Consider the following 13,791-nt stretch of genomic DNA (forward strand, 5'->3'; position numbering starts at 1 on the left):
CACGTAGACATGACCGAGACAACTCTCCGGTCAATAACCAACAGCGGGATCTGGATACCCATGTTGGCTCCCACATGCTCCACGATAATCTCATCGGATGAACCACGATGTCGAGGATTCAATCAATCCCGTATAACATTCCCTTTTTCTATCGGTACGATACTTGCCCGAGATTCGATCGTCGGTATACCGATACCTTGTTCAATCTCGTTACGACAAGTCTCTTTACTCGTTCCCATAACACATCATCCCGTGAACAACTCCTCGATCACATTGAGCTCATTATGATGATGTCCTACCGAGTGGACCCAGAGATACCTCTCCGTCATACGGAGTGACAAATCCCAGTTTCGATTCGTGCCAACCCAACAGATACTTTCGGAGATACCCGTAGTGTACCTTTATAGCCAACCAGTTACGTTGTGACGTTTGGCACACCCAAAGTACCCTTACGGTATCCGGGAGTTGCACAATCTCATGGTCTAAGGAAAGGATACTTGACATTAGAAAAGCTTTAGCAGACGAACTACACGATCTTGTGCTATGCTTAGGATTGGGTCTTGTCCATCACATCATTATCCTAATGATGTGATCCCGTTATCAATGACATCCTATGTCCATGGTTAGGAAACCGTAACCATCTATTGATCAACGAGCTAGTCAACTAGAGGCTCACTAGGGACATGTTGTGGTCTATGTATTCACACATGTATTACGATTTCTAGATAACACAGTTATAGCATGAACAATAGACAATTATCATGAACAAGGAAATAGAATAATAACCATTTTATTATTGCCTCTAGGACATATTTCCAACACTTTATGCATCCTATATGTCTTTGCAATCTCCAAGGTTCTCATGGTATTCATCCTTTCTCTTTTCTACTGAGTGATTTGAACTTCATTAATCTCCTTTGTGTACCTTCTTAGCTTCTCAACCATTCAACGGTCGTTGATTTCACTCGTTTGTGAAAGAAGCAACTTAGTTTTACTACTTCCTCTTCTCATTCCTAAGATCTCGGGGCGAGATCTCTTATAAGTGGGGGAGAGTTGTAACAGCCCGAGACCGATGCTCTAGATGCCTTCCGTTATATTTTGTTAGAACCACGTTAATTATTTGCTTGTTGCAGTCATCATTCCTCCTTGTGATGGGCGTTGGGATTTTCCCGAAGAGGAAGGGTGATGTAGTATAGTAGCAGATAGTACTTCCCTCACTAGAGAACCAAGGTTAATCGAACCAATAGAAGATTCACGCAAACAACTGTCGACCATACCTGCACACACACACACACACAAATACTTGGAAGAATAAAATCACATTTCATATTCATGAAGATGGTGGATTGACACAAACCTATGTGAAGTTAGTTAGAACTTAAAAATATTGATATTTTTCTAATACAATTCTTGCATCATGATGTATCTTTCACCTTTCACAAATCCTTTGCATAATAAAAAGCTGATGGTGTTGATGATGGGCAAGGGATGTTTGAGCGCAGGCGGTTGCACTGTAGTAAAGCATGAATGTTGGGGACGGTCCATGCACCAAGTGTATACGAGACAGGGTGATGCCAACCATCATTACAAGTTTACTGAATTACAAATGCGAAGAGAAGTGGCAGCATAGATAAAATCACTAGGGACATGCGACAATTTGTTTCTCCTGTTGTAAAGCACGTGCATATTTCCTAATTTTAAGTTTTTTTTGAGGGCATCCTAATTTTAAGTTAAAAGGTAAAATTTCGTAAAAAAAGAGAGGCTAAAACAACCCCAAAAAAAGCCTGAAACAAGTCAAAACTGCTAAAAGGGCCGACTTGAGCCACTTGCCGGGCCATGCTGTGCTAAAAGGGTCGTGGCGTGCCGGCTTAAGCCTGTGATCTGTGGCAGGCCGAAAGCCAGCCTGGCCCATATATATTCGCGTGCCGTGTTGTGCCAAAAACCCATGCCCCCATGCCCATGGGCCGGCCCTATAAGCACGGCACATATGTCTAGGTTTGCCCTTGAATAACCGCCCCTTTTTTCTCTCCCTTTTCTCCCATCCAGAACCAAAGACCCAGCTCACTAGCCCCCTCCGGAAGGTCTAGAAACCTGCTAGTGATGGCACGCGTCGCTGCCGCTAACCTGCGTGGTCTGGTCGGCATTGGAGCGGCGGGTCGGCGCCGGGTGACCGCCTCCGTCGTGACGCACCGCGCGACACCCGGCGGGCGCGGGTTCCGGGCCGCGGCCTCAGGCTCTGTGGGCAGGACGACGCCTGAATCCTCCTCTTCGTCCTCGTCGGCTCTACCACAGTTGCAGCCGCGGCGCGGCTTGGCGACGAGACGAGCGGTGCTGCGTGACTTGCTTAGCGGCGGCTTCGAGAGGTAATTTAAAGGTCCAATGAACACCCCGCCTGGTGATGCCTTAATGCCCGTGTGCGCCACTGGCGTGTTCGTGGAAACCCATGGATGCTGGCCATATCTAGATGCTTACCGGCGGGCGTTCAATCTGGGTTTGTGCCACCGCCGCGCCGAGAGCGCCATTGACAGATACCAATTGGATAAAATGCTAGGGAATGTCGCCATACCATCTATTCTGAAGCGCTGACTGAAAAGAAGAGGCGATTCAGTTGTGCTTCATTAGCTTCTGAAACATCTCAGAGAGTTACTTTTGTACTACAATCCTAGCAATATGAGCTACTGTATTTCATTTTGAATACTTCTAAAAAATAATTACACTACGATTAAATTTATCTTCTAGCCATTGACCTCCAGGTAGCTTGTACGTGCAATTCCTTTCACTTCATGTGCTCATGATTCTTCGTTGTATTAAGAGGTTGACATACTATTTGGATTGATGTAATATAAACAATTTGTTGCCAGTGAGGATGGTAATCTGAGCTGTGGATATTCAAGTTTTAAGGGGAGGAGACCTACTATGGAGGATCGCTACGACGTAAAGTTCGCTAAAATTAAGGGACAGACAGTTAGCCTGTTTGGTGTATTTGATGGTATTATCTTAAAACTTGCCTTCATTAGTCTGTGATTCATTGGCTACCATGTTTATGCTTTTAAAATATTTGGTACACTAGGTCATGCAGGAGCACTTGCTGCTGAATATCTAAAGGAACATCTGCTTGACAACCTTATCGAGCATCCTCAGTTCCTGAGAAACCCAAAGCTTGCTCTAAGTAATGTGTTTTTCCTTCTGTTTACTATACCTTCTTGCATAGTAAGGCCCTTACCAGTGCCACATCATACTTATCTTATCACTGTTGACTACTTTAAAACAGAGACGACCTTCCTGAAAAGTGATGCTGATTTCTTAGAATCGGTAACCACTCCTTATAGGGAGGATGGTTCGACAGCTTTGGCTGCTGTTTTGGTTGGTGAACAACTTTATGTAGCAAATGTTGGCGATTCACGTGCTATCGCTTTAAAAGGTGGCAAAGGTAATATTTTTCTTATCGTATTTTTGTTAGTGAAGATCCTTCTTTCTGATATCCAATACAACCAACAACTGCCAATGCTTACTCTACACTGAAACTCTCTGCCATCCAGTGGCTAGCATATCCTTGTAATGTAGTTAATAGTACAATTAAACTTGCTTAAATGATACTCCCTCCGATCCATAATTCTTTTCGTGGAGGGAGTATTTGCTAGGGATTTGACATGTGTCTTCTGAGTCCCAGTTATGAAATGAGTGCTTTTCAGTTATTTATTTTAGTGTGTTAAGGAATGAATACTCTGGCCCACTAAATACTAAATTCAGTTATTGACTGTTCACCTCAGCTTTTTTTAATTCTTCCATACATGCATACATTGTTATGTTGCTATATTGCTCTACAAATTTTGAGCACTAATTGTTCTCTGGTTCCGTCTTACCCGTGAATAATATAAAAAGACATGGTTGTCACTGTTTTGTAGCTATCCCACTCTCAGATGACCATAAACCTAACTTAAAGGATGAGCGAACGAGAATTGAGAATGCTGGAGGTGGCGTTAGTTATGATGGTAAGACTTCGTTCTTACAGTACTCTTCTGGTATTAGCTAGCTTCAACTTAATTGGATGTAGAAGCTAGCCAGAATCGAGGTATTACCTTAATTATTTTCTTGAGGCATCAATGGGGAACTATAAGTCAACCTACATTTTTTCCTTATTCAAATCCAAAGTTTTTAAAATGGGGAAATTACACGAGTAATTGTGTACATGTCTAACACCACATGTCTCCTATTTTTCTATTAGTTGAAGGTTCTTTAGAAATACTGTTATCATTTTGGTTTGTTTTTCTGTTTTCGTACGAGCTCTTCTGCAGGTTTTACTTGGAGGGTTGATGGAATTCTGGCAATGTCCCGTGCATTTGGCAACCGTGGATTGAAGAATTATGTGATAGCAGAGCCTGACATTCAGGTATCTAATTTAGTTCTGTGTTAATTCCCAGTCCCTGGGACTTCAGTATTATTGAGGAAGGAACCGGGGGTTTCCTCGTGCTGTTTTTGTTTTTGTAGACTCAAATATCCATTTCCATGCAATTGAGGAATAATGAATTCCCACTTTATGGACCATCAACCTGAGAAGAAAGGACGAATGCCCACTTCACAGACCATTGACCTGAATTCAAATGGATTTTCCGCAGTCCTTCATAAACTGCAATTTCAGTCTGTCTAATAAAATTATGTCGTTTACTGATTGATCATGTTAGAAAATATGGGGATGGTGGCACCTTTAATCACCTGTGATCTGGACCATTGCTTGCTGGATCAAACAGTTGGAATTTTATAATTGTCCTGTAGATAGATAATTGCCCGTGCGTCACAACAGGTATAAATATTATAGTATGTTAGCCTGCAATTCACCTGCCCGTATTAATGTGATTGTGTAAGGAAATATGATTTTATTTGGTAAATACGTATTGGTAGCACTTATTGGCTTACCTAAGAAATCCGAATTTTATTTGGGAAGTTAATAAAAGGTGGGGCAGTTAAGGTGGTTTTTAGGGAAAACCGATTGAAAGAAACAGAGATAGGAGGGGGAAAATCAAAACGGAAAGGGGGAGGGGAGGACGTAAGTAAGGTTGGACCAAAGATGAGGTGGACGACAGAATGTTACGTTTTTTTAAGTAGGAGAGATTTATTGGATGATGGTAGTAGATTCTTGTTGCAACCTTGACTCCAGTCCTGAAAGCTGTAACTTTAACTTGGGTATCTATATGGGTCTTCCAACTGGAAGTAGAATAATCTAGGCTACTTGCGAAACCAAAAGAAATCATGTATGCCAATATTTTTATCATCCTTCACATGTTTATCTGATATTCTTATGGATGGATATTTTCACGTCCTAGTGAGAGACACTCACGTTCACGTCTATTGCTGTCTGCAGCAAGAACTCATTTCAGTGATGCAAGATATGATGTTGTGGTTTTATCTTATAGGCAGCATTCTTTTGTAGAATTTTTCACATTTCCTCCTTAATTTTAGGAGTTTGTGAGGCGGGAGGAAGACTACATTAATTTGTCTCTGAGAGAGGATTCTTTTCCTGGTATTTTGAGTGGGAAGTGAAAGAGGTGTTGTATGAAATGGAGATGTGATTTTTTTTCAGGGAAACGAAGATGGGAGGTTAAGCCCTGTTCTAATAGTAATAGATAATATTGCTACGATTACATAACAGGGCATGTTTAAAATCCTTTTTTGGGTGTAACTATCATATGCGGCTCCTTGGCAAGCCTTCAGGATTTTGCTATTGATGTACTCCCTCCGTTCCTAAATATTTGTCTTTCTAGATATTTCAACCAAGTAACTACATACGGAGCGAAATGAGTGAATCTACACTCTAAAATATGTCTATATACATCCGTATGTGGTAGTCCATTTAAAATCTCTAAAAAGACAAATACTCCCTCTGTAAACTAATATAAGAGTGTTTAGATTACTACTTTAGTATTCTAAACGCTTTTATATTAGTTTACGGAGGTAGTATTTAGGAACGGAGGGAGTAGTTGTTTGCCTGGACTCTGGAGAGGAATGTCAACATGTAGATAGGCAGATTGAATAACGATAACCAACATTGTCAGAATATTATGTGTATATCTGGTAACAGTAAAGTCACAACAATGTTTGTCATATTATACAGCTCATTTCAGAAGGTTAATTTATGAAAAGGGACAAAGGGCCTCAAGCAGTTAACACAACTTCACTGGAAAATGGAAATGGTGTGTTCTGAAGTTTATTTAGATTCTGGAACTTCTGAATGCAGGATTTTTTTAGTATTCTAGTGTTAACGCAACTTCACTGAAGGTCTTGCTGTTGGAAAAGTATTTTAAGTGTTACTTGCTGAATCTTTTGTACTGTTCTACTGTAAAATGCAGGAAACGCAGGTCAACAGTGACCTGGAATACCTGGTTCTCGCTACAGATGGTCTTTGGGATGTTGTGCAAAATGAGGTACCTATTTAGCACGGCATATGGCGGCATGACTTGTGTTCGCTAATAATACTAAACTTTGCATCTGGAAAGGTTTAGTAGAACCTTGTTAGTTTTTTTTACCGATGCATAAACCCAAACACATGGTCGGCCCATAATGGGTTTAGTGATGTAGCTGCATGTTGGCACATTCAATGTGGTGAACATGGTCTTTCATATCATTTGTGCATCTCATTTGGTCCACTGCTAATCAGTATCTCGTGTCTTTTTACAAACAAGGATGTTATTTCACTTATGAGAGCAACTGACGGGCCTGAGGCAGCGGCGGTGAAGCTGACGGAAATGGCCCACTCCCGGCACAGCTCAGACAACATCACATGCATTGTGGTGCGATTTCACCACTGAACAATGTAGGATACGTGACGGAGATTGATGGCAGTGAAGTTTTGTCACTTGAAATATCCGAAAGAATATCTTCCTCTGATCTATGGCACCAACAAGACTTCAACAGCTGTGAAAGAGACTGGCCGATTGGTTGGTTCTTTTTGTAGGGAATTTTTTGCATCTATTATCATTAGTGGAATTGCATCAGATCTGTTAGTAGTTGGGTCCACAAAATCTGGAGAAAACCTCAAACGTGGAACATGATGTTACGTCCGTTCCATCGTCATTTTGCATTCTGGTGCAACAAATGGAGAAGGCCTAGGGCATGCTACTATTACACCACTGCTTCATTATCTTATAATAATAATTGAAGGAGTGTGGAGTGTTTTCTTCGTAGTGTTTTTTGTTCAGTTTAGTTTGTTCACAAAACCGAGGTCTACATGTCATACTCATGTCAATGTCAAGAGATCCTAAATTGGATCTAAAAATGCTTTTATGCACCATGCTGAAAAATGGAGGACCGGCCGTGCATGTCTCTTGATGAATCATTGTCACACATGAACACAGACCACATGCACCACTACCTTTTTGCTTTGTCTCCTTGCGTTGTTCTCCTAAACCAGGTGCACCCCGCTTTTACAGTCAAGCACATCAAATCCTGCAGTCACAGAGCTGCACCTGTTTGCCTCGGGCCTACGCGAAAAATGAGCTTCGAGCGCATGTTCTAGTTCCCGTGAAAAATGGAGGATGGGAAACATTTCCTGAGGAATCGGTGTGGCTATTCCTGTGTACCGAACACCTCTGAAGGAAAGATATCCATTGGAAAGGAAACCTAGACGAATCCTGTAAAATTCCTTTGTCCCGAACACAGTCTAAACGCTCTTATATTTCTTTACAGAGGGAGTATTGATTAATGCATCTAAAAATGTTGATTATCAAAATTAAATTAGGAAAAGATGTGGCCACTAGCCTTTTCTTTCCTGTAGTAACTTACTACATTACAGTACCACTGCACATGCCTTGCAATAGAATATGCTGTATTCTTTGCCTGGATTTGAAGGAGCGAAAAGAAGTTTATAGAAGGTGAGCAGAATAAAGCCGAAGCACTGAAATCAAAGAATTTTCGAGCCAACAATATTTTCCTTTTTCTTTCCCTGTAAAAAAAACATTTTTTTTTGCGGGTAGGAAACATAAACACAAAAGAAATAAATCTTTTTGCCACTGCAATCTTTTGCGCCAAACCTCGGTTTGTGGCATAGATGAGCGTAAGAGCATCTATAACTAGAGTGGAATGGTCGGTATGGAAGCAAGTTTGAAGGAAGCAACATCCAGGGTGGCTCGGCTGTCAACCCAATCTGGAAGCTACTATGGAAATTGAAAGTCCCAGGCAAAATTAAGGTTCATGTGTGGCGGATGTTACATGGGAGTTATTCCGTGTAAATCTATTCTTGCTAACCGGCATAGAAAAACTACTCCCTCCGTTCCTAAATATAAGTCTTTTTAAAAAATTTATTACGAACTACATACAAAATAAAATGAGTGAATCTACACTCTAAAACATGTCTATATACATCCGTATGTAGTCCGTAGTGGAATTTCTAAAAAGACTTATATTTAGGAACGGAGGGAGTAATATTGTATGCCCTGTGTGTCAGGAACGTGCTGAAGATATCCGTCATGCTATGTTTGAATGTGGTTGTCGGAGTAATGGGCCACGGGTAGGCTAACCCAGTCCCAGAACCTTTTAAGACATTGGGGCAGACTACGCCCCTCGAGACCCCAGGACGAAGTGCCGCCTTCTGAGAGTCGGCGGCGAGGCGGCCGGCTGCCCACTCGCGGCCGAGTCCTAGGAACGACTTCAGGATGAGCCGACTCCTGACTGGCGACTTCCAGAGAAGCCAGCCTTAGGGAGTCGGCCCGCGACGCCAACAACCCCCATGCCCTCATAAAGAGGGACGGGACGGGGAGTGGCCACAGTAAGGTCCACTCCCACCCCTTTTCCAAGGGCAGGCGTGGCTACAGTACGCCGTACCCGCGGAGATCTCCGCGCGGCGCGACACTGTTGCCATGCCGGCCCTGACATCAGCCCCAGGGGGCGGAGCCCTGTGCCCACGACGGCCTGCTGGTACGACCCAGGGATGATGGGTCCCACCAGTCCGCGGGCGTACGAAAGACGGCGAAAGCACCACCAGTCGGCCCGGATGGGAGTCGGCCACCAGAAATCGGCCGGCCCCTCCCACGGGCCCCACACGCCATTAATCAGACATGACAAGTAGTGGCCACAGTGATCGCCCGCCAGACGGCGGGGCTGTCATCACGACCTCATGACCGAGCCCGCGTCATTAGAGGCACGGCTACAGTAATCTGCAGCCGGCAAGACCCGCCCGCGGCAGACGCGGCCTGTCGGCTCGACACCAAGCCAGTCGGCGGGGCCCACCAGTTGGCGGATAAGACGGCGGCCAGAGAGACTGACGGCTGGGCCCGCGCCCAGCCAGATTACCATTGTACCCCTGGGGGGTAGGCCTATATAAACCCCCCAGGGCATCCATGCAAAGGGTTGGAATCCATTAGCACTAGACCAGATCATATAGGAAGGAGAGAGCTAGCCTTGCCTTCTCCTACCTCCAGGAAACAGCTCAAGGAGCAACCGTGTAAACACTTTGCCATAGTGATCATGCGGAGACCCCGTAGAGCAGCAGTAGGGGTATTATCTCCCCGGAGAGCCCTGAAGCTGGGTTAGATTCGCCGGTGTGCATGTCTTCGCCTTATCCCGTTTCCAGGCACCGGTGACGTTCTACTTGCCCCCACCATGATAAGCCATCCTTTGGCATATGTCGCACCCAACCCCCGACATTTGACGCCCACCGTGGGGCCTGGTGCACCGTCGTCCGGAGACCTACTTTGGACGGGAACCCTTTTTTCCCTGGCGAGCGCAGCCAGCCCGACACGCCAGACGGAGTTTGCGCTGACGCGCTGCACGGTGTTGAGATCGCCTGTGCGGCCAGCTGCCTCGCCGATCTTGTCGGCGAGGTTTGCCTCTCTGACGAACCTGCATCCAACGCAGGCACGGGCGGCCCCGAGAGCCTCCTCGCGGGCCTCCTCGACCAACTCCACGTCGCCGGCGAGCCTGCCGTGGACTTGGAGTCTGTAGGCTCCACCGACCCGATGCTGGTCGACTCCGACACCGCGTCGCTCGACGCGTTCCCCACCAATGTGGTGGTCTACGACGAGCCTCTCCCTCGCACGGAGAGCGACGGAAGCACCGTCACCGAGGTGCTCGTCATCGGTCATGACGAGCCTCCCGGCGGAGGAGCGCATGACCCACTTGGCGCGGCACTACAAGACCTGACTGCGCATATTCCGGAAGACGCTGACGCGGAGACGTTGGAGGCGCGCCACCTTCAGCTCGTCGAAGGCGTGAAGAAGCTGGCTAGCATGAGACGCTTGTCAGAAGCCTACCAGCGTGAGATGGATCGCGCTGTGGGTGGCTCGCCAGCCCCAGCTGGGCCCAGCCGCCTTGGCGCGGTCCAGCAGCGCGGCGTGGCCATCACCAACCTGTTCGGGGCAAGTCGCCCTATGTACGCCACGTCTGCGGAGAACATTCGAGCCGCCTAGGCGGCGGCGGACGAGCTGGACAACTTTGAGGGCGAAGAGCGCTGCCTGATGATGGAGCGAGTCCAGCGGCTCCTCGACGCAGCTGCCACGCAGAACGAGGCCGGCTGCCGCACGGAGGCGCCGCAACGGCAAAACGACGACCTTCACCGAGATCAAGGCGCGATGTCTCGGACGCCGACTGGCGGCGCCTGAGGAAGGAAAGACAAGGATCCGGCTGTCAGCCACAGTCGGACTCACATTATCATAGAGCGCGACCAAGACGGCCGCCCGAGAGCAGTGGAACGACGGGACGACTGTCCGCCTCCTCCTCCTCGCAAGGAAAGGTGAGTCTCCCCGCCGCCTGCTGACCATCTGACTCTCGGCGACCGCCTTGGCCGCCGAGAGGGAGTCGGAGAAAACGACGCCCGCCACCGGATCGACCGACTTCACCGATCCCTGGCGCTGGAAGAAGAAGACGAGTTGGGTCCGCCTTGTTTCGGGCCCCGCATTTGAGACGAGCCCTTTCCCAAAGGGTTCACGCTCCCAAGAGACACGCCCAAGTACACCGGCTCCGTGAAGCCGGAGGACTGGCTGGTTGACTACTCCATGGCTGTCAACATAGCGAACGGCAACAAGCGTGTCGCCGTAAAATACGTTCCGCTCATGCTCCAGGGCACGGCCCAGACATGGCTGAACAGCCTGAAGCCCCGCAGCATCAATAGCTGGGTCGACTTCACCGAAGCATTCGTTCGCAACTTCACAAGCACGTACAAGCGTCCTCCCAAGCCTCGTCAGCTTTCCTTGTGCATGCAAGGCCCCAACGAGTCGACTCGCGACTACCTCACGCGTTGGGCCGAGCTTTGGAACTCCTGCGAGGGCGTGCACGAGGTGCAGGCTATCGAGTACTTCACCGCCGGGTGCAGAGAAGGCACCCTCCTCAAGCACAAGCTCCTCTGCGACGAGCCAAAAACCCTCGACGAGCTGCTGATCATAGCAGACAAGTATGCCACGGCCGACTCCTCCATGAAGGCGGATATTCAAGTTAGCGCAACTGGCAAAGTGGCCCCTCAGGCTCGAAGAACTCTGGCAGGAGACGCCAGTCGGCGGCAACAGTAGAACGACCACAAGCGCAAGGCCCCGCAGCCGGCTTCCAGCAGTCGGCAGGTCGCGATAGTTGAAGACCAGCAGCCGGATGGGCAGCCTCCACCCAAGCGACAGAAAGGTGGCAAGCCCAGCTGGTTGCCGGCTTTCTCATACGAGCAGACTCTGGATGGTCCTTGCAAGTTTCATAGCGACGTGAAGCCGTCGAATCACACCACCCGGAAGTGCCACTGGCTCACCAGGATCGCCAAAGGAGACAGCCTCCTACCTCCCCCTCCTGCTGGGCAGCAACCTCTTCCTCCGCCCCAGCAGCCGGCTGTCAGGCCAGTCGGCGCAATACAAGATGAGTACCCCGAAGAGCACGGAGCCTACGTGATATTTACCAGCGTGGCTGATGATCGACGCAGCAGGCGACTGCAGCGACAAGAGGTGAATGCAGTAGCATCAGAGACGCCAGAGTTCATGCACTGGTCCGAGAAGCCTATCATCTGGAGCAGGGCTGATCACCCAGAGGTGATGCCGAGTCCGGGCTCTTATGCCTTGGTCTTGGATGCCACCTTTGCCACGGATAGACGAGCTGCTCGTTTCTCGCGAGTTCTAATAGATGGAGGCAACATCATCAACATCCTGTACAAGGACACCATGGAGAAATTAGGAATCAAGCAAAGACAGCTTCAGAACAGTCGGACTGTGTTCCACGGCATTGTTCCTGGGCTTTCCTGCTCACCAATCGGCAAGATCCTGAGGGACGTCCTCTTTGGAGACAAAGATCACTTCCGTCGAGAGTCAGTTTGGTTTGAGGTGGTGGACCTCGAGAGCCCATACCATGCATTACTTGGCCGACCCGCCCTGGCTAAGTTCATGGCGGTCCCCCACTACGCCTACCTCAAAATGAAGATGCCCAGTTCCAGGGGGATTCTGACCGTAGCCGGCGACTACCAGAAGTCGTCTACCTGCGCGGCTGAGAGTAGTCGGCTGGCCGAGTCCCTAGTGATCGCGACTGAGAAGCGGCTCCTTGACCGGGTTGTGGCGATGGCCGGCAAGCAGCTAGAGGTGTCGCCTAACCCAAAGGAGTCGGAGGCTGAGGGTTCGTTCAAGCCGACCAAAGAGACAAAGAAGATACCCTTGGATCCAGAGCACCCAGAGAGGTACGCTGTCGTAGGCGCAAACCTCGACAGCAAATAGGAAGGCGAGCTCGTTGATTTCCTCCATGAGAATTGGGACATCTTCGCATGGTCCCCCAAAGACATGCCAGGTGTACCGACGAAATTCGCCGAGCACAAGTTATATGTTCGATCTGATGCAAAGCCGGTCAGGCAGCCCTTGCGCCGCCTATCAGAAGAAAAGAGAAGAGTTGTCGGAGAAGAGATAGCCCGACTCCTAGCAGCCGGCTTCATTATGGAAGTATTCTTTCCAGAGTGGCTAGCCAACCCGGTCCTGGTACTGAAGAAGAACAAGCAGTGGCGAATGTGTATTGACTACACAAGCCTCAACAAGGCCTGTCCCAAGGACCCGTTTGCTTTACCAAGAATTGATCAGGTGATAGACTCCACAGCCGGATGCGAGCTGTTGAGCTTTTTGGATGCATATTCAGGATATCACCAGATTAAGCTGAACCCGGCTGACAGACTGAAGACCGCCTTCATCACGCCGTTTGGAGCCTTCTGCTACCTCACCATGACGTTTGGCTTGAGGAATGCCGGCGCCACCTTTCAGCGTTGCATGCAGAAGTGCCTCCTCAAGCAACTCGGCAGAAACGCCCACGTCTACGTGGACGATGTGGTGGTGAAGACGGAAAAGCGTGGAACGCTGCTGGAAGACCTCAAGGAGACCTTTGAGAACCTGCGCCGATTCCAGATCAAGCTCAACCCTGAGAAGTGCGTCTTCGGAGTACCAGCCGGCCAACTCCTTAGCTTCCTGGTCTCTGAACGCGACATAGAGTGCAACCCTGTAAAGATCAAGGCCATTGAGAGGATGGAGGTACCCAGCCGACTGCTGGACGTGCAAAAGTTCACCGGCTGCTTGGCGTCCATCAGCCGATTCATCAGTCGGCTCGGCGAGAAAGCTCTCCCCTTATACCAGCTCATGAAGAAGACCACTTTTTTCGAGTGGAACCACAAGGCGAACGAAGCTTTTCTCCAGTTGAAGAAGATGCTGACTACTCCACCCGTTCTGGCGGCTTCGACTCCTAAGGAACCTATGCTCCTGTACATCGCCGCCACCAGCCGGGTAGTCAGCACAGTCATTGTAGTGGAACGCAAGGAGGAAGGCAAGGCACTACCTGTCCAGAGACCGGTATATTACCTGAGCGAAG

General features: G+C 48.3%; 1 protein-coding gene across 2 annotated transcripts; it reads left to right on the forward strand.

Moving 5' to 3' along the window:
• The first annotated feature begins 2,010 nt into the window (after positions 1 to 2,010).
• LOC125524472 (putative protein phosphatase 2C 56) lies at positions 2,011 to 7,178 on the forward strand. 2 transcript variants are annotated; one of them, XR_015610674.1, is made up of 9 exons: positions 2,011 to 2,363; positions 2,862 to 2,989; positions 3,071 to 3,169; positions 3,272 to 3,430; positions 3,906 to 3,992; positions 4,296 to 4,390; positions 4,489 to 6,188; positions 6,345 to 6,419; positions 6,678 to 6,717. XR_015610674.1 is itself a non-coding variant. In XM_048689524.2 (8 exons), the coding sequence occupies exons 1-8, from the start codon at positions 2,101 to 2,103 to the stop codon at positions 6,801 to 6,803; spliced, it is 1,032 nt and encodes a 343-aa protein (XP_048545481.1). In that variant the 5' UTR covers positions 2,018 to 2,100; the 3' UTR covers positions 6,804 to 7,178. The 2 variants fall into 2 exon arrangements, 1 of the variants encoding a protein (XP_048545481.1); XM_048689524.2 differs by lacking the exon at positions 4,489 to 6,188 and having other exon boundaries at positions 2,018 to 2,363; positions 6,678 to 7,178.
• The last annotated feature ends 6,613 nt before the right edge of the window (positions 7,179 to 13,791 follow it).

This window comes from Triticum urartu, chromosome 7A (assembly GCF_056163025.1).
Source record: "Triticum urartu cultivar PI428250 chromosome 7A, HENAU_Tu73, whole genome shotgun sequence".
Lineage (NCBI taxonomy): Eukaryota > Viridiplantae > Streptophyta > Magnoliopsida > Poales > Poaceae > Triticum > Triticum urartu.